The 21,254-nt window shown below is 38.3% G+C and overlaps 1 protein-coding gene across 1 annotated transcript in view; it reads left to right on the plus strand.

Moving 5' to 3' along the window:
• The first annotated feature begins 680 nt into the window (after window positions 1–680).
• The window catches only part of SLC25A36 (solute carrier family 25 member 36), a 38,414-nt gene continuing 17,840 nt past the window's right edge, over window positions 681–21,254 (plus strand). The window contains exons 1-3 of the mRNA XM_004037755.5: window positions 681–1,215; window positions 15,659–15,823; window positions 18,581–18,658. Coding sequence (XP_004037803.1) covers window positions 1,175–1,215; window positions 15,659–15,823; window positions 18,581–18,658 — 284 coding nt within the window. The 5' untranslated portion in view covers window positions 681–1,174. The remainder of the gene's footprint in view (window positions 1,216–15,658; window positions 15,824–18,580; window positions 18,659–21,254) is intronic.

Genomic DNA, 21,254 nt, shown 5'->3' on the forward strand with positions numbered 1-21,254 from the left:
ATCAGGTATCCATTTTACATTCCTGACCTGGCTCCTTCTGACATATTTTTGTTTTCTAATCGTGAAAAATCTGTAAATGGCACCCATTTTTCTTCAGTTAATAACGTAAAAAAGCCTGCATTTTCATGATTAAATTCCCAGAACCCTGAATTCTTTACAGATGGACTAAAGAGCCGGTATCATCACTTACCAAACTGTCTTTAACTTGATGAAGCTTACGTTGAAAAACAAAGTTTATATTTTTAAATTTTATCTTTTAATTCCACTTCCCATGAACTTTTATTCTTTTAAAAACAAACCCAAGTGTTTTAATTCTACTTGCCTTTTTTACTTATTACACACTTCGGGAGATTTTTTGTCATATGGAATCACCTCATCCCTTGTCACGATTGCATAATATTCCATAGTAGGAATGTTTCATGATTTATTTCTTCATTCCCCCACTGATTTCAATTTTCTGCAACTGCAAGCATTGTTCATAATTCTGTACTGTTTGTGAGCCTATGCAGGAGTATCCATGCACAAACCTTTTTATGCATTGTGCGAGGGTTACTCTGAGATAGACACCAAGGGAATTGCTGGGTCATAAATTCAATTTTTTCAAAGTAAATCCGCTTGTGAACCCGGAACCAAGTCGATTTTTCCCGCCCCACCAGTTCCCTGTTCAGGAGAGTGCAGCCGTGATTGGCGCGTTCACTCAGGCCAGGGGCGCCACAGGTCTCAGGTGCGAGGAGCGCGGTGACCTACCACCCTCCGGGCACGCGTTCTGGCCACGCCTCGCGGCCCCTTTCATTGAAAGAGCCCGCAGGGATCACGTGAAAGAGCCCTGCAGAGTGCGTGACGTCACGACGCTCACACCAATGGGAGCCTCTGTTTATGTCGGGAGCCATCAAATAGTCATCTTCCCCCTACCATCCCCCGCCCACTCTCCGTCGCGCTGCGCTGCGTCGCTTTCAGCCTCTGGTGAAGGGCGGCGCGCTTAGGCAGGCGGTGGCGCGGCTGGAGTGCCGCGGGGAGGGCTGTGCCGGTTGCTTTCTGCAGCCGCATCTCGGCCAGCTCTCCTCGCCGTCCCCGGGGCGCTGTGCGTCTCCAGTCCGGGACCGAAGCCGCCTGCCGTAGCGGGCGGCCAGATCCGCGTCCCGCCTCAGCGGCCGGAGGACATGCGGGAGAGAGAATGAGCCAGAGGGACACGCTGGTGCATCTGTTTGCCGGAGGGTAAGGTCCTGGCGGGGCGTGCGCACTGGGGCTGAGGGTGCTGGGGCCGAAGACGCAGGCGAGGGGGGCGAGGGGGGGCGAGGGGGGGCGAGGGGGGCCGAGGGGGTTGGGGGGGTAGCGGGGCGGGAGTGAGGCCTGGGCGGGGAGCTGCCACGGGCCTGCGGGTGAGGGGAGAGACCCAGCCCGTGGGTGGTGATGGGGGCTTCGGTTCGGGGAAGCAAGGGGGTGAGGCCCGGGCCCGAGGGCGAGAGAGTGAGGCCCGGGCAAAGAGGGTTGAGGCATGAAACCCGGGCCGGGAGTGAGGTTTTGGGCCCGCGGGGCCGGGGTGAGGCGGAGGCCGAATCCATGCGTCTGAGGAGACGCGGGCAAGAGCTGGGGTCGGCGCTTGATTACCCGGACGCCGCTGGACCTGGCCGCACGCGGCAATCTAGCAGGCGTCGGGGATCCAGGGCCGCTTTGAGGAGCCTGGCTTCGGATTTCGCGTAGGTTGCATGGCCCAAGGGGACGGGGCGGAAAGTGCGGAGGCTGAGGACAAAATGGGCGCCGGAGACTCCTTCAGCCCTCGCTCCTTGCAGCGCTCGCTTGGGCCTCTGCACGTCACTCACGCCCCACCTCGGACCTCGGGCCGCTCATTTCCGGGCTCGGCTTTGCAAGGTGGGTGGTAAGGGGGCTATGGGATCGAGCGGGGAAGGCTTTGGTATTCTCCCGTGGTTGCTGTAGGGTGTTTCTAGCCCTTGGAAAATTTCTTGCCCGAGGTTTTCCAGGTGTTGAATGGGGTGCAAAGCTTTGCAGTACCTTTGGGGTCAGATTCCTTTCGAGAAAACCACCCCTCTTGAACACCGTTTGCTTTTCTGCTGCTTAGGAGAAAGTAGGAGTGGAGAGAGGTCAGATTTTTTGAAGATAGTGTTAATAATTACTATTGTGTGCAAGATTAGGACTAAGCCTAAAGTCTTAGTTCCCTGATTGCCAAAATGAGTGTTAGAGCTTCCAGTTTAGCCTCCTGTTTAGATTTGCTCCTTCTAAATCATTTGGAGAATCATAGCAATTTTAAGAGTTGCTTATTTGGAGGATTATAAAGAGTTTTCTTATCACAAATGCCTTCGGTGAATTATGCTGAGACTCTTACCGGCATCTTCTTAAATCCTACAGTTTTTAGATCGACTTTTAAGAATATGAAAGAAATACACACGCAGTTCTATTCACGGTGCCTTGCTTTGAGTTGGACATATGGACTCTATTGAGCCAGTGATGGCAATACTTTCTTTAGGTTGGCACACTTTCATTCAACAAATATTTGTTGTACACCAATTATGGGCCAGCCACTGTTCTGGCATAAAAACAATATTTTTCTATTGATCTGTGAGACCCAGTTTAGGCAGTTTGCTTTCCATATTTCTGAAATGTTTACTGCCAATAATCAGGCAAATTAAATCTTTTTTAAAAAATTCAGTAGCTATGTAGATGCTCTTGAAAAGATCTCATGCAAATAATTGAGCTCCCTCTTGTAATTAGATCTATAACCCTGAAGTGAGGAGACCGCAGATGTAGTCTAGCACTATTTTAATTTGGGTGAAAAATGGACACTTTTATTTCAATTGCTTCATCTATAAAATTAGGAGGTTGTATTATATGATCTCTAAAGCCCTTCTCTAGCTCCTAACATTTCTATTATTCTGCGTTCAGGATTCATGTATCAAGTTTAGTTAAAAATGGGGCATACTTATATTTGAAATAAATGCTAGCTTGATTGCACTAATTTCCCACTTTGGATTAGGATCATCATTTTGTTATAAAAACATGTACATATAGGTTTTCTGGTTTAAGAGCAGGAATGGGAGGTATTTGTAGCATCTAAACACACAGATTAGGAGCTCCATCCCCTCTCCCCCAGTCTAGCATATGTAGTTAACTTAGAGTATTAAATGAGATATGGTATGTAGGATTTGATACAAGATAGGTGCTCAGCCGTATAATTTCTCTTCCTTTGCATCTCATCTTGATTTTATTTTTATATGTGGTTACATAAGTGAGTTCAGTAAAACACACCTTATCTTTTTAAAGGAAGCCCAGTATATTTTAAAAGAACCAAGAGTAACCTTTCACAGAGTATTTAATCTTAGGCAAGGGTTTTCCGAATATGGAGCCTTTGAGTTGTTTTTCTGATAAGTAAAATTGTAATATTCAAATATATTTATCAGAATCCCACATTTCTAATAGCCTAGTAGCTGTATTGTTAAACAACAGCACTGGACCTTGGTTCTGGGTGAAATACTCACATGCATAACTCGTGCTTTCTTTAAGACACCCTTTGATCCCATTATGCTTTTGCCAGAGTTAATATTCAGAGTTTGTAAGGTCAGTAGTTAAGGAACGATATCATGACAGCCTGTAAAAAAGGTGTAAATATGATTTAATTTTAGCTGTACCTCTAATGTATGTATATAGAGATGAAAGCACTATTAAATGTATTTTTAAAGACTGGTAGAATTGTACATTGTCTAGTTATTGTATCAGCTGCGTATATCTACAGAGGCAGCTCATTTTTTTTCTATTTGAGGGAGATATTGTCTCAAATAGGAGCTATATACCTTAAGACTTTAAGTGGATGAAGTATTTTCTTTGTAGCTCTTATGACAGATAATTTAATATATGTAGTGAGTAAAATCAAAGATGATCTAAGAACTGTCTATTTTTATATCCTGGAGCTCATTTATTTGCTCAATCATTATTTATTCAGTAGGAAACTCCCATTTGGGTATAATGAACGATATTTGTTAAATTATTTCACCTGTTTGCTTGAAGATCAGGGCAGAAGTAGAATACTTAAAAGTATAATTAATGTGATTTATTTCCTCTTCACTCTGACCATATTTTTATTAGTCTCATTTCCTTAATTTTTACTACCTCTCCTTTTCCTCTGTCTTGCTCTGTCTAAGCTGCCATTACAAAATACCAAAAACTGGTGGCTTATAAATAACAAATATTTCTGACAGTCCTGAAGGCTGGAAAGTTCAAAATTAAAGCAATAACAGGTTCTTTGATGATGGTCTACTTCCTCATAGAAGATACTCTCTTGCTGTATCCTCACGTAGTAGGAGAGGCTAGCCAAGATCTCTGGTGTCTTATAAAGGTACTAATCCCAAATGTCAGGGCTACAATCTCATGACCTAATCACCTTGAAAGTGTCTGCCTCCTAATACTATCACCTTGGGATGTGAGTAGGATTTCATCTTACTAGTTTTGGAGGAGACAAACATTCAGACATCCTCCTTCCCTTTTTTCCTTCTAAAAATGCATTCCGTTCTTCTTACTAATAGACTGCAAAACTAAGGGAAGTTTCTTATCCTGTTGGAGAATATTCTCAAATCATTTTTCTGTAAATGAATTACTGTAGCACAGCAGCTACCATTTTTCTGCAAATGGATTAGTGTAGCACAACATTGTGGGTCAGGGATTCTCCTTCTTGAGACCCTTCTTGTGGTCTGAGAGTTTAAAACTATTTTCATAAAAATACATTATTGGCACAAATTTGTTGACATTTGTCCTGATGGTGCAAAAGCAATGATGGGTAAAACTGCTGATGCCTTAGCATGCATCAAGGCAGTGGCACCAGACTGTAGTCATCGTATTCACCTCCAGGTAATTTCAATTAAAAAAAAAAAAAAAAGCCAGTTTAACCTAAGAATGCTCTTGAAGGAGTAAAAATACTAATTTTATTAAATCACAACCTTTGAATACCTCTATATTTAATATTTTGTGTGACAAAATGGGAAATAGACATGAAGTAACTGTATGCCGAAGTGTGGTTCTGCGTTGTTTAAGTTGCAGGCTACACTAGCTTCTTTTTTTCATGGAGTCAGCCATGGGTAAAAAAGTCATTCAGATTTTAAAATAGACCAGTGGATTTTAATATAACAGTATGAAAAGTTTACTGGTATAGTTCAGATTCTACATTGCAGCTAACCTTTAAGAACCTACCACTTGTCCGGTTGTAATATAGTATTGAAGAATATCGACAACCGGACAGCAAGACAAGGGACTGTCTTGTCTAGTAATTGTTATCATTAACTAGAAGGCGTTAAGTGCTGTGGGAAAAAAAAGTGGTGCACCTTAAAGGACTGTGGTAGGAGTGCACTCTAGTACTAAATCGAATGATGATGAATCTTATTGAGATGACATTTGAGTAAAGACTTGGAAAGGAGAGAATTAGCTATACAAAAGGAACTAGCCCCAGTAAGACCCTAGCCCTGGTAAGAGTGAGATAATGAGGCAGGTATGGCCAGAATGATAGAGCCTTCTTAAGCCTTTAAAGGACTTTGACCTTTTCTATTGAAATGGGAGGAGTCATAGAATTTTTAAAGGCTAACTGGTCTCTGCTAGACTATGCGTGGGACGGGCAGAAGTAGGGAGTTGAATCTGGCTATTTCAATAATCCACTTGACTGATAATGGTGATTCAGACTAGGTTGGAAGCAATGGACATTGTGAGAAGTGGTTGAATTCTAGTTAGACTTCGAAGGTAAAGATAATAAGATTTTTGACATATTGAATGCAGAGTGTAGAAGAAGAGCGAAGAATAACTCCAGGGTTTTTAGTTTGGGCACCTGGAAGGGTGGAATTGCTGTCAACTGAGATGGGCAAGATTGCAGACGGAACAGAGTTGGGGTGAGGGGAGATCAGAAGCTCCATTTTAGACATGGTAAGTTTGAGAAGTAGAGAGGTCAAGAAGCTGATTGTTTAAGTGATTGGATATACTAGCCTGGAGTCCAGGAAAGAGGATTGAACTAGGGATATATATTTAGTAGTCATTGGAACATAAGTGGTGCCATGAGCCTAGTTGAGATCACTAAGGGAGTGAATATAGAGAGGAAGGGACCACGAACTACCCTCTGGGGACTTCAATAAAAGATATCAAGAGAAGAGGAATGAGGAGAAGAGGAGGAACCAGCCAAGTACACTTCATAGTGACCAAAAAAATACGGTATCCTGAAATCCAAATGGAGCAAATATACAAGATCTAGAAAGGAGTAAGTGATCAACTATCAAATGTTACTGTCATTTAAGATGTCTGAAAGCTGTTAACCACTGAATTTAATTGAGGAACTTTGGTGACTTTTAGTAATTTCCAGGGCAGGGGAGTAAAAGTCTGGTTGGAGTAGGAGAGAAATTAGAGACAACAAATAGACAATTTTAAGGTTTGCTGTAAAGGGTAGCAACGAAAGGGGGAAATTTACTTTTACTAAACCTGCCACATTCCCTCAGCCTATTTTGTTCCTATAATGGATTTTTTTTTTTTTATTTCTCAGTCTCGTATCTTACTATTTTTCCTTAAAATAGTAAGCACTTTGAGGCTCCCAACAAAGGCCTTTTTCTTTCTTACAAGACCTATTTGCACAGAGATTTTAGTTTTTGTTTGTTTAAACCAGTCTTGGTTACACTGTGCCTAGCTTTACGAAAACCAAAAAACACTCTAAATAGTAAAGACTCTACAACTGCATCTTGGGCTGTATGATACGGCTTCCTTCCATGTTTATCTAAGTTGGCTAAAATTTTCAGTATTACTAGTCTTGATTTTGCTTTATCATCCACAATGAGAATAACGTGTTAATTTTTTCCTGCATCAGAAACACTTCCTATACTTAAAAAAATGCTGTGTTATTCTCAACCACGCATTGCTGACTTTTCCTAAGTTGGTCTATCAGGTATATAGATGTCCATCACCATTTCAAAAACTTGTATTGCTTCTTGTCTAAACACTAAAGCTTCAGAGAAAATAGTTATACAAATGTACTACCAGAGAAACAATTTTTGGTAAGACTTCCTTAATGATTTGCATAGAATTTCAGGGACAGTCTATGTGGTTTTTTAAATTATTATTATTTTTTAAGACAGAGTTTCACTCTTGTTGCCCAGGCTGGAGTGCAGTGGCACGATCTCGGCTCACTGCAACCTCCACCTCCCAGGTTCAAGCAATTCTCTTGCCTCAGCCTGCCAAGTAGCTGGGATTACAGGTGCCTGCCACCACACCCAGGTAATTTTTTGTACTTTTAGTAGAGACAGGGTTTCACCATGTTGGTCAGGCTGGTCTTGAGCTCCTGACCTCAGGCGATCCACCCACCTCGGCCTCCCAAAGTGCTGGAATTACAGACCTGAGCTACCATGCCCAGCCCAGTCTACATGTTTTAAGATTGAAAAACTCTTTAAGTTTGGCTAGCATTTTAAAGAAACTTCATCTTTAGTGATTGATATTTCTTTTTTTTTTCTTTTTTACAATTTTTAGTAGAGATGGGATTTCACTGCGTTAGCCAGGTTGGTCTCCATCTCCTGACCTCATGATCTGCCCACCTCGGCCTCCCAAAGTGCTGGGATTACAAGCGTGAGCCACCGTACCCGGCCAGTGATTGATATTTCTTAATGTAACTAATGCCCTAAGTAGAGTATCACTGCAGACAGAAAAATAAAATATTTTATCCTTTTCATCTTGCTTTATAAAGCTAAACACTGCTTAAAGTTAATAAAATGAATTCTGAAGTACCTTTTTAAATAATATGCACATACAAATATTGTTGACCTCATCAGAAAATATTTTGTTCATCTATCTGTTACCTTGCCTGTTAAAAACAAGTTTCCTGATCCATACATGCTCAAGAGGTTAATATTGAGGACATATGTCTAACAGTGCCTTGGATTTTTTTCCAGTCCTTTTAAAGCTAGGGGAGCCAGATCTAGTGGTTCAGCAGCTTTGGACTATCCAGTCAATGGGGTTTTATGTCTATGTACCTGTCTTAGGGATTCATGACTGGGTATGATGGCTGAAATTCATCTGCTATTCATATTCACTTAGTGAACAATTTCTCTTTCTCCTTTCTCTCCCATCTCCCCACCCTCAACTTTTGATTCCCGTGCTTCAATAACTAGTGTGGGAGAGCACTTTGAGGCTCCCAACAGAGGCCTTGCTCTTTCTTACAAAACCTGTTTGCACAGGGTTGTTTTATTTGTTTTGTTTTTTAAACCAGTATTGGCTACACTGTGCCTAGCTTCAAAAACAGAAAAACACTATCTTTTTGCCACTTCTTTACTCAAGAGTTCCATAAAGGCCCTTAAGGTAGCTAGACCCCCTGGCATGCTAGAATTTTTATCTTCATTATATGCACTAAGTAGAAGCAACATTTGAAAGTTCTTAGACAGTTAAACTCTAAAAAGTTTGGCTTTATTAGCATCTGCAGTATTACCATAGGCTAGAGATGTGTCCACATTCCAGTAAATTACTGAGATGACTTGATAAACTTACTGTACAATTTGGCAAACATCATGAAAATAAAATAGTTTTAAATGTCTTATAAAATGCTTTAGTGATACCATATTAAACAATTTTAAATATTCTATAAGATCAATACATAGCTATGTGATTATTTGACTCACCAAGCGATCTTGGCCTTCTCATATCTTTTAAGATATAGGACATTTGCCTATAAAACTTTAAATGAGTGTCAATCTAGGTAGTTTCACTACGAACATAAAGAACATGTAGTTATTTCTAATCTGGGTGTACCAGGGGTATAGTGACATTTAACAGTGTTGTTAGATTCGTAACCAAGAAACTCTCCTTTCTGAATTTTTGATGTTACAAAGTAATGAACTTACACCCTTCCGTTACAGACTTGGCTATTCTGTCTTTGGAATTCTTTGCCAATCAAGAAAGCACACAGAACAAACCAGTGACTGTTTTATAGAAATAACTTTGAATTGTAACTTTTTAAAAATAGTAAAGCATCCAACCTTGAACTATGTTGTTTAATAGCAAATTACATTAGCCACACCTTGCAACTGATGTCATCCACATCACTGGATCAGAGGGAAGTAAGACCAGTAATGAGTGCCTGCTTCTACTCCACCATTTTTTTCTCTTGCTTTTTCTTGGTTTTCAAATTAATGTATTATACATCATCTTTCTGTTCTGGTAGATGAGGATTTAGTTATATTGTACCACTCTCTTGTTTCCTTTTTCTTTACATCCTTTCAGTATATAATTTGGTAACAGTTTTTGTTAAAAATCAAAAGTCAGTGCTTACCTTATTGTGACAATACAAATATTGTTCACTGCAGAGCTAAGTTTCAGTTGTCTATTATGTTGACCTTTCCTTTCTTGAATAACTTCATTCCTCCCCGCCCCCACCCCCCACTGCCCCTGAAGTTAATAATTGCCTCCATTAAAAAACTTTTGCTTAGTTATGTGAGTACTCATACTTGAACATTTGTTTTCATATGGTCAGCTGTGTTCATCTGTCAGTCTTTTTTCCTGGAGACTTTTGTCCCACTGAATTCTGTCATCCTAATCCTATCTTGATTGGTTTTTTTTCAGGTCTGCCATTTCACTATCATCTTGGGACTTCTTTCTCTGTCTTGGGTTATTCTGTTCCTGCATTTGGTTCCCTCCCCACCACCATCTTCTTTTAGTTTACTGTCTTAATTTGTGGAATACATTTTTTAGTTAGCTATGTAAGAAAAGGGTATACAGTGGGCAATTTCTTGAATACTTCTTTGTCCCAGATGTATAGTTTGGTTTGGTATAGAATTTTAGGATAAGTAATCTGCAGTCGTCGAGAAGTATGATGCTAATCTGGTCACTTTTCCTCTATTATGTGACCTTTTTTCTTTCTGGAAGTTGAAGTCCTTGAAAGATTGCAGTAGCGCATCTTGGTGTGGATTGTTTTTGCATCCTTTGTTCCTGCTAAACCTAAGCTCAGAAATGTTGAGTTTGTATTCTTCAGAGAATTAGCCTTCTGCCTAGGAATATAGTTTTATCCAGCGTGTGTGTGTGTGTCTGTGTGTGTGTAAGGCATAGAGCAACACTGGGCATCCTACCTTTGTCATACAGACTGTGACAGCAGCCAGTCCTGTTTTCAGTTCTTTGCCTTAATTCCCTCTTGAATACTTGGTGACCTAATCATTAGGCCTCCTAGGGATTCTGCAGGGAAAAACTCTGCTGCTTTTTGGTATTTCCCTCTGCAAGCCTTTCTTCCTCTTTACTAAGTTGTCTTTCCCATTTGCCTCATTGGTTGAAAACTTGTAGCTGCCGATTTCTCTGGGCCTCTCTGTTCTTCTGGCATATTCCTTTAGACAGTGAGATTTTTGACATGGAGAAAAGATAAATCTAATGTAGTTCATCCCAACTTTATTGAAGCAATAGTTTTGTTCTCTACATCAATTCTGATTTCAGTGTGCATAATAATTATTTTTAAATTGCAGCAAGAGAAATACCAGAGTGTCACCCCTATACTACACATCTATTGCATTCTATAATGTAAAACTGCTTCAGGACAACCTAAGTGCTTGTGCATATACCCACTTTATGCCACCCCCACCTCTGTACGATTTACTTATTTATTTATTTTTTGAGATGGAGTCTCGCTCTGTCACCCAGGCTGGAGTGTGCACTGGCACAATCTCGGCTCACTGCAACCTCCGCCTCCCAGGTTCAAACAGTCCTCCCACCTCAGACTCCCGAGTAGCTAGGATTACAGGCGTGCACCACCACGCCCGGCTAATTTTGTGTGTGTGTGTATTTTCAGTAGAGGTGGTGTTTCACCATGTTGGCCAGGCTGGTCTTGAACTCCTGACCTCAAATGATCCAGCTTCCTCGGTCTCCCAAAGTGCTAGGTTTACAGGTGTGAGCCACCACACCTGGCTTTATTTTTTGTTGTTTTTTAATTTTGTTTTATTGTTGTTGTTGTTGTTGTTGTCATTGTTTTGAGACAGGGTCTCACTCTTTGGCCTAGGCTGGAGTGTGATAGTGCAATCACAGCTCACTAAAGCCTTGACCTCCCAGGTTTAAGTGATCCTCTTACCTTGACCTCCCAAGTAGCTGGGATTACAGGCATGTGCCACTGCACCTGGCTGTTTTTTCCTTTGTTTCTCTCTTTTTTTTTTTTTTTTTTGAGATGGAGTTTCACTCTTGTTGCCCAGGCTGGAGTGCAGTGGCACAATCTCGGCTCACTGCAACCTCTGCCCCCTGGGTTGAAGCGATTCTACTGCCTCAGCCTCCGGAGTAGCTGGGATTACAGGCATGCACCACCACGCCCAGCTAATTTTTTGTATTATCAGTAGAGACGGGGTTTTATCATGTTTGCCGGGCTGGGCTCGAATTCCTGATCTCAGGTGATCCACCTGCCTTAGCCTCCCAAAGTGCTAGGATTACAGGAGTGAGCCACAACGCCCGGCCTCTTTCTTTTTTTCAGAGACAGAGTCTCACTGTGTTGCTTAGGCTGGTTTCAAACTCCTGGACTCAAGTGATGTTACCACCTCAGCCTCTGAAAGGGATTACAGGCATCAGCCACCATGCCTGGCCAGTTTAGATTCTCATGTGTTTTACTTGCTGAAGTGTTTTTTAAATATCATAGTATTTACCTTGTCTGTTGGTCTGGCCACAAAATATTCATAAGACTTCTATTACAAAATTTCATAGTTACCATTATCAGTAATGGAGACACATAACTACATAGCTAATATTTATTGAGCACTTTTTATGTGCCACTTTACAAAATGCTTTATGTGGATTATATTATATCATCTTTACAACAAGCGTGTGAGGCATAGGTATTGTTTTTACCATTGTTGTTTTGTTTTCGTTGTATAATATTTATTTTCTTGGAACCAGGAATGACTGGGTAGGAATCATGGCTTTATGTGCTCATGTTGCTTTTTGTTTGTTTTTGTTTTAATTATAGAAGTAATTCATGTTCATTGAATACATTTTTTAGAAGTTATTCATATTCAAGAATACGCTTTCTTAGGTTTTACAGAATATAAAATCAAAACATGTACATGTTTATTGTAGATTTTGGGCCTGTTTGTGGGTTTTGTGTTCAATAAATTTACAAAGTAAATACACTAAACTGCTAAAAAGAAATCAGGCAAAGACAAATTGAATTATTATGGTTTGCCATAAATAGATCACTGTTATAGTGTGAATATGGTATGGACTAACCCACAGGTTCTTCTGAGTCCTACATTGCATATACTCCAAGTATACTGTGTGATGATGACTCATGTCTTTTACCACTTAGCTCTCAACTCTTATCATAAGTAAATTTATGGCTTCTATTTAAGATTCCTCTTGTGGCCTCATATATAATGAAGTTTTAAGACTATTTCATGGCTGTTTGAAAATATCTTTTCCTTGTTTATTGAGTATTGAGGTTTCTAAGTTCTACTTAATTTTGTTTCAGATTTGCTATAATCCTACTACTTTTTGTCTAATTTTGTTGAAATCTGACCGTATAATTGTGGTTTTGACATTTTTTGGGGGGGGGTTAAATTTTTTCAACTGCCTATTTAAAGCTATGAGTGGAATTTTTTTTGAAGTATTAAGCTTATTTATGATTGAATGTTTCACATAATATAAATATATTCAGCCCCAGGTAGTTCATATATTAAGAATTCTTACTGGTTTTCACATATTTTTCAAATCAGATTTGTCAAGGTATCGTTTACATACAGTAAAATCTACCCTTTGTTAAATGTATGCTGTTTATTGACTTTTGGCAGTTGTATAGTCATTTAAACACTACCATAGTCAGGATATTGGCTGGGCCTAGTGGTTCATGCTTATAATCCCAGTACTTTGGAAGCCTGAAGTGGGAGGATTGCTTGAGGCTAGGAGTTCAAGACCAGTTTGTGCAACATAGCAAGACCCTGTCTCAACAAAAAAATTTTAAAAAATTTAAAAAATTTAGCTGTGCATGGTGGCATGTGCCTGTAGTCCCAGCTGTTAGGGAGGCTGAAGCAGGAGGATTGTTTGAACCCAGGAGTTCAAGGCTACAGTGAGCTATGATCATGCCACTGCACTCCAGCCTTGGTGACAGAGCAAGACACTATCTCAAAAGAAAAAAAAAAAAAAGGGATATTGAACAGTTTTTGTTATTCCAAGAATCCCCCCATACCCCTTGCAGTCACTTTCTTCCCTCTCCTCTACCCCTTGGAAACCACTGATCTCATTTCTGTTCCTCTCATTTTGCCTTTTCTAGAATATCATAAAAGTGTTTGCTTAACGAGGGGGATAATTTTTTTAACGTCAAAAATAAAAGCCTTTTGTGCTTAGCTTTTTCAATTAGCATAATGCTTTTGAGATTTACCCAGGTGGTGGCTTTTTACTGCAGAATAGTATTCTATTATATAGTTGTACCACAGTTGGCTTCCACTAGTTGATGGACATTTGGGTTGTTCCCAGTTTTTAGCTATGAATAAGTATAGCTACTATAAACATTCATGAACAAGTCTTTTTGTGGACATGTCTGTTCATTTCTCTTGGGTCAGTACCTACAAGTGAGATAGGGCTGTGTGGCAGTGTTATGTTTAACTGTGTAAGAAACTGACAAACTGCTTTCTAAAATGCCTGTACCATTTTTAATTCCCACCAGCAGTGTAAGAGATTTCCAGTTGTTCAGCGGTTGGCTGTTGGTCAGTCTTTTTAATTCTAGCCATTTAATAGATGGGCAGTAGTAGCTTATAATGGATCTACTTTGCATTTCCCTGATGACAAATAATTTGCAGAATTCTGTGTGTTTATTTGCGTCTATATATCACTATCTGTTAAATCTCTTATTGAATTACTTGATTTTATTCCTGATTATAAGCACTTTTGCAGGTAATGATTTGCAAATATTTGTTCTCAGTCTATGGCTTTCATTTTCTTCTCAGTTTCTTTCATTGTGTTAGCAGTTTCTTTCAGAGTAGAAGTTTTTAGTTTTGATAAGGTCCAGTTTTTCAGTTTTTTTCTTTAATGATTTGTGCTTCTTTTGATGTCCATATAAGAAGTCTGTGCCTAACGCAAAGTTAAAAGATTTTTTTCCAGATGTTTTTTTCCTAGATGTTTTATAGTTTCATCATTTTAAACTTAGGTCTGTGATCCATTTCGAGTTAATTTTAAAATGTACTGTGAGGTAAGGGGCATGTTTTTTATTTTACATATAATGTTCTTTATTTTTTAATAGTTTTGTTGCGTAAGTTTTTCACTCTAGTTGCGTACAGTTTGGTTTTATCTTATTTTCTTGGTGGCATATACTAATACACCAATATGACATATTTTTATCTTTTAAAATTTCTTTTACATTCTATTCGGAGTGATATTAACATTGCCATGCCTGCTTTCCTTTATATATATGTGTGTGTGTTTTTTTTTATTGTGGAGGTAGAATTGTTTAGTGTATTATTGCATGGGTTGCTTTTCTTTTTCTTCTTTTAATGCCCATTTTGAAGATCCATGTTAACCTGACTCAACTAGCTTTTCTCTTTCACCGCACTAAGAGCTTTTCTGAGTGATTTTCCCTTTTGATTAGAAAGCAGTTCTAAAGGCTTCACTTGGTAGTTATTAATGTTTTAAGAGGAAATTATTTTCTACTCTTGTATTTTAAAATAATAAAATAATAATTACTCAGCCTATATCTTACATACCTTTTAAACAGTTTAATGTCATTAATAGCTTTTGTTATTATTGTTCTGGTGATCAGTCCTTTTATTTAAGTTGGATTCTTCTAACAAGCCTACCTACATTGTACAGTTTTCCACGTGTAGGCCTGACAGGTATTAATTGTCAGTCTCAAATGCCAATTTTTTTTCTTTTTTGAGACAGGGTCTCACTCTGTTGCCCACGCTAGAGTTCAGTGGCCTGATCATATTCACTGTAGCCCTGAACTCCTATGCTCACACAGTTTTCCCACCTCAGCCTCCCGAGTAGCCAGGACTACATGCATGCCCCACCACACCTGGCTAATTTTTTAAACAAATTTTTTGTAAAGTGGTGTCTGGCTATGTTGCCCAGGCTGATGTCAAACTGGCCTCAAACCATCCTCTTGTCTCCTCCCAAAGCTCTGGGATTACATGTGTGAGCCATGCGCCCAGCCCTCAAATGCTGTGTTTTTTTGTAGGTGAAATACTTCTGAATATTTGGGTATTTAAAATAAGAGAACTATGTATGGTTAACTATCAGTGAGTTCTTCCTTATTGTTCAGAAGACCATTTCTTCAGTTTGAAAGGACAGGAGTTTGAAAGATAGGATATACTTCAAAGAATGGCCTAGATTTTAACAGAGCCACAAGTTATATATATACATGAGTACTAAATCAAACCTTAGGACAGTATTTAAAGCCATTATGTGACTTACCAGTACAATTTTAGTAACAGCACCTATCAGTTGAAGTGTTTAGCAATTATTCTTGCCGGATAGTTACTAAGCTGTGTTCATTTTAGTTACTGAAGATGTTTGTATGAAATCAAATAATGGAATCTCTTAAAAATTTGTTTAGTCATCTAACATTAAAAATTATAAATTTTAGTATGTTGGCAAAGCTCCAGGTACCCATGTGGATTACAGCTCTGGGCATATGTACTAACTTATGAATTAAGTAGATAAGCTGTGTTCTTTTTTTTTTTTTTTTTTTTTTTAGATGTGGTGGTACAGTGGGAGCTATTCTGACATGTCCACTGGAAGTTGTAAAAACACGACTGCAGTCATCTTCTGTGACGCTTTATATTTCTGAAGTTCAGCTGAACACCATGGCTGGAGCCAGTGTCAACCGAGTAGTGTCTCCCGGACCTCTTCATTGCCTAAAGTGAGAGCATAGTATTCAGGAGTCTTTTTTAGTTTGTTTGCGTTAGTGATTTCCAGATGTTTGTTCACTTATATTCTGCCACATTGAAAATGATTCTTTATAAACCTGTTTACAGAAGTTACTCTGAATTGTACTCATAAGGAATGATAATCCCTAATGGAGAAGAACAGTTAGACAGATAAGATAAAGTGTAATTTTACTTCCAAATCATGTGTATTTAGAATATTTCTACATTTATCCAGTGGAGTTTTTTCTAAAGCTGTTATAAGTATTTTATTTTGGATTATTCATTTACTTTTGAAATGTGATAATGTTTAATGCTAACTCCTTTCATGTATATTTTTAATGTTCCAAGTACTCTCACAAGTAAGTACATCCAATTAATGATAATCTGTGATTTTTATGTAACCTAAGTACAACTGAGACAGCAGAGTTCTAATGCTATTCAGTATTTGTTTAACATTTCCTGATGGTTTGGAAAAGATTTGTTTTTACAGTTTGCCATACTTCATTATGTTGCAATTGGATTTGAAATTTCAAAACTATTAAAATTAGGTTTCGTATGTTTATACTTGTAAATAATGGAATGCTTTCGTGTCTGCCTTATCAGCTCAGTGTTTGAACTTAGTTCAGTAGTGTTTATTTTGTAATAGCAAATAAACTCATTCTGTGTATTTACCTTTGTTACTAAAAGGTTTCATCAGCCTTTTCTTTTTTCAAACTTGTTTACATAAGTACATGAATAGGTAGAATAAAATTGATAACAGTTTTGAATTAAAATGCCATAAGTGGTGGGTCACGCCCATAATCCCAGCACTTTGGGAGGCTGAGGTGGGTGGATCATCTGAGGTCAGGAGTTCGAGACCAGCCTGGCCAACATGGTGAAACCCCGTCTGTACTAAAAATACAAAATTAGCCAGGTGTGGTGGTGCGCACCTGTAATCCCAGCTACTCGGGAGGCTGAGGCAGGAGAATCACTTGAACCTGGGAGGCGGAGGTTGCAGTGAGCCGAGATTGCGCCACTGTATTTCAGTCTGGGTGATACAGTGAGACTCTGTCTCAGAAAAAAAATGCTATAGTTATACATAAATACTTCTATCTGATTTGTAATAGGAAAAGTATTTTAATATCATGATTTTGATATTTACTACCACAGATTGCCTCTCCTTGAAATTCTTCTTTTGACCTCTGTGATAATACTTTTTAATTCTCTTTTTCAGTAGTTTTGCCTTCCCTTCACAGGAACTCTAGTAATCCTTCTGGGCTGTGTTTTAGTTCCAAAGTTTTTCAGGCGCTCTTTTAAGCTCTTTATATATTAATTTACTTAATCCTCACAGTAACCAGTAAAGGGGTACTGGTTTTTTTTATTTACTGCTGATGAAACTGAGTATGAGAGTAAAGTTATTTCAGGGTCATAGGGTTATCCGTTACCAACATTGGGCTTCATATCTGAGAAGTCTGGCTACTCGGTTCAGGCCTTAAATTAACCATTAGACCCAACTACCTTTAAAAGGATCCCTCTTAAGCAGATAGATGTTTGAGAACTACTTGGCCTAGTCTGTTAACTCTGAATTAAAATACCTACTCTTCAGTTTCTGTTCCTTCTCACTGCCAAAACTTCATTTCATAACTTACTCCAAGAAAGTCTTCTGTGACTTACACATGGCTCTGTTCCTTTCTCTGCTGGGCATATATGTATCTAGGTTGTATAGTATTTGCTTGTTAATATGGTCTGTTAATTTATTTGTTTTGTTATAATTCTTTTTACCAAAACAGAACAGCAAATTTCCCAATGTCAGGGGCCTTGCCTTCTTTTTTCTATCTACTTACTTTTTCTTGTTATAAACAGCTAATTATACAGTTAAATACTCAGTATAGCAACAGTTAACTGAGTGGCAGGAGAAATAACAGGCCAACCATTCTGGTACCTTAAAGGACATTAGGGTGATAGATTCTGCTACAGCATTTCAATAGAATGGGGATGAGATAATACTGTAGTAATAAGAAGTATTGTCCAATGTTGAGTAAAAGACCTGAAAACTAGGAAGGAACTACATTTCTAATTGGCGGGTAGTTATTAAGCTTTCAATTTGCTGGTAAAGATAGTAAAATTAAGGAAATCGAAGATAAGAGTAGCATGATCATATGAAAATAATGTAGAACTCTTTATCATTGTGTCTTAATCTTTCAGGAAAGAATCTGAACAGATTTTTTAATCATTACTACTAAATCTGTTATCAGTCTTCAACAATTTATGCTATGTCATGAAAAAACAATGTTTTGTGTGTGTGTGTGTGTGTTTTCTTTTTTTTTTTTTTTTTTTTTTTTGGAGACAGAGTTTCGCTCTGTCTCCAGGCTGGAGTGCAGTGGCGCAATCTTGGCTCACTGCAATCTCCGCCTTCCAAGTTCAAGCGATTCTCCTACCTCAGCCTCCTGAGTAGCTGTGATTACAGGCATGCACCACCATGCCCAGCTAATTTCTGTATTTTTATTAGCAACGAGGTTTTACCAGGTTGACCAGGCTGGTCTTGAACTTCTGACCTCAAGGAATCTGCCTGCCTCAGTGTCCAAAGTGCTGAAATTACAGGCATGAGCCACCATGCCTGGCCACAAATTTTTAATAAGTAAGGAAAACTCACCAGAGAAGCACAACATATTACAAATGTACTGGATTTAGACTCTAACTTTATATACAAAGTAAATAAAGTACCAGACTTTGAAAGATATTTCTGATAGAATTTTTTTTCTCTCTTTCAGGGTGATCTTGGAAAAAGAAGGGCCTCGTTCCTTGTTTAGAGGATTAGGCCCCAATTTAGTGGGGGTAGCCCCTTCCAGGTAAAAAAAAAAAAAAATTGTTTAAAGCAAATTATGGCAATCTCTTTTGTTTCAGCACACCTGGATTTAATCATTTATAGATACAGTTAAATTTATAAATGTGGTATTCAATGTTTATGGGAAGTTAAAATACTTAATTTTCTTTTTAAGAATTTCAGATTCTAGCCAGAACAAATTTATATAATAAAGTAATGTTTGGTGGTAGGAAATGATACTGGATATTTTGAAGACTTAACAGTATTTCATTGCTGTTAGAAATTAACAGTAGTAATATGAATACAAAGGCTATGTTTCATAATGTGAGGGAGAAGGTATAGTATTTGCATTAAATTATTGATAGTCTTATACTGGGGGAAAATAATAAAGTATCGCATATTATACCTAGAAGTTTAAGGAACACTGTATTTATAGATAAGAGTTTTAAATGTTAAAATTCTATTAATGGACCTGAGATTTTTTTGGGGGAGATGTTGTAATCAAAGTTGAAAATAATGAATATATTATATATCTTTATATTGCATAGACTAGGAGATATAAAATTACTAATATTTGCAGGATAAATGGAAATACTCTCGTAGCTTGTGGCAGTGTATTGAGTCTTCTGGGGAGGTGCTTATCCTCTCATCTGACCATAGGAGTTAGAAGAATTTGGGGGTGCAGAATTGAAAATCTACACAGGGCTAAGGCTGCAAAATACTCCTGATATTTTGAGATAAGTGTTTGCTAGATTTGTGAGTTTAACTAAACCAGCTCTTGCATCTTGAAAATTTTTGACTTTAAGAAAGGTAAGCATTCTTTTAAACAAAATATTTTCCTTGGGCCAAAAGGCATTTAGGATATCTCGACTTTTTCTGCTTTTCATAGCTGTCCTGCTGTGCGCTCCACCTGAAGTTAGTGTTCCTTTCTCACTTTCCACATAGAAATTAAACTTCAAAGAAACAAGATAGAAAATAGAACCAAAGGACTAGGAAGGATGTCAGGGCTTAGAACAGGGTTGAAGAAAGGGACAAAAAGTCTAAAAACCTGAGAATTTGTGTATCATTGAAGGACAGTAAGTGATGTACATGGCCTTTACCATAATAAAAAGGAAGCTATTCAAGGAAGATGCTGAAGAGGTGTCAAGGTGATAAGGATAAAGAACTATGGTGTGACAAACAGGTATCAGTAACTGTCTAAAAGGATGGGCATGGCACCATGTGTAGGTGCAAAGGACCACATAGTAAGATCATTGTGAAGCAGTTTTTATATAAAGTCAAAAGACAGAGAACAAGCAAAGGGACTAATAACTAAAGGAACAACCAAAGGAACTAGCAGTTAGAAAGGGGAAGATCTGGAACTCTTAAAACTAAGTCATTGTTTGGCTTATGGGACAAACCAAACAGATAGAATGGTTGCAGTCCCTATTAAGCCAAAAGGACATGAAAACATAACTTCATCATTTTTCTCTGACACCATTGCATCTTAGATTGTTAACCTCTTCCATGATAGAACACTGTACAAAGTTCATATTTAGAGTGAAAATGCTTTCTGTATCCAAACCATGTACCAGATCCATGTCTTGTTATTTATTAGGTTTCAACTTTTTATGGGTTTTTTCTCTCTTTAAGAAAATATCCAAAATTGCATCCTAATTATAAAACAAGTTAAAAGAAAAAAACACCATTAATAGACAGTTCATGTATATTCTTCCAGTAATTTTTGTCAGTTATCATATACATAAAAACATGTATACTTTATTGTGCTTTACATAAACTGAATAATACTAAATGTTTAACCTAATCTAACTGAAGTTTTTCCATGATAATATGTGGGGTGATTTTTTAAAAATTGTATAGCATTCTAGCACTAATAAACATTTCCTTATTATACATTTAAATTAGTTTTAGATTTTCATTGTATAAACAATGGTTCAGTAAACATACCTCAACCTTTATCTTTGAATACTTTAGGAAGTATTTTTTTTAGGATGGTTACCTAAAATTAGAATTTCTGGATAAAAGGGCATATGCATATTTAAGACTAGTGAATATTGACCGGGCGGAGTGGCTCACACCTGTAATCCCAGCACTTTGGGAGGCCAAGGCGGGTGGATCACAAGGTCAGGAGATCGAGACCATCCTGGCTAACACAGTGAAACCCCATCTCTACTAAAAATACAAAAAAATTAGCCGGGTGTGGTGGCGGGCGCCTGTAGTCCCAGCTACTCGGGAGGCTGAGGCAGGAGAATGGCGTGAACCCGGGAGGCAGAGCTTGCAGTGAGCCAATATAGGGCCACTGCACTCCGGCCTGGGCGAAAGAGCGAGACTCCGTCTCAAAAAAAAAAAAAAAAAAAAAAAAAAGGCATACTGGATTTTTATCCCTTATCCATAGCCTTACCAATGCTGGCTACTGTCCATCTTTTTTAAATACTTACGAAATGGACTAAGAGGGATTTTTCACTGTTTTAATATGATTTATTTAATTTTTGGTGCAGTCATACTTTCTTGTAATTTGTCATTTGTATATCTCTCCTGTGAATTGCCTATATATATTTCATGGCTATTTTCTCATTAGGATTTCTTTTTTTCTTACCGATTTCTAGAAATGCATTATTTAT

This window comes from Gorilla gorilla, chromosome 2 (assembly GCF_029281585.2).
Source record: "Gorilla gorilla gorilla isolate KB3781 chromosome 2, NHGRI_mGorGor1-v2.1_pri, whole genome shotgun sequence".
In the NCBI taxonomy this organism is placed as follows: domain Eukaryota; kingdom Metazoa; phylum Chordata; class Mammalia; order Primates; family Hominidae; genus Gorilla; species Gorilla gorilla.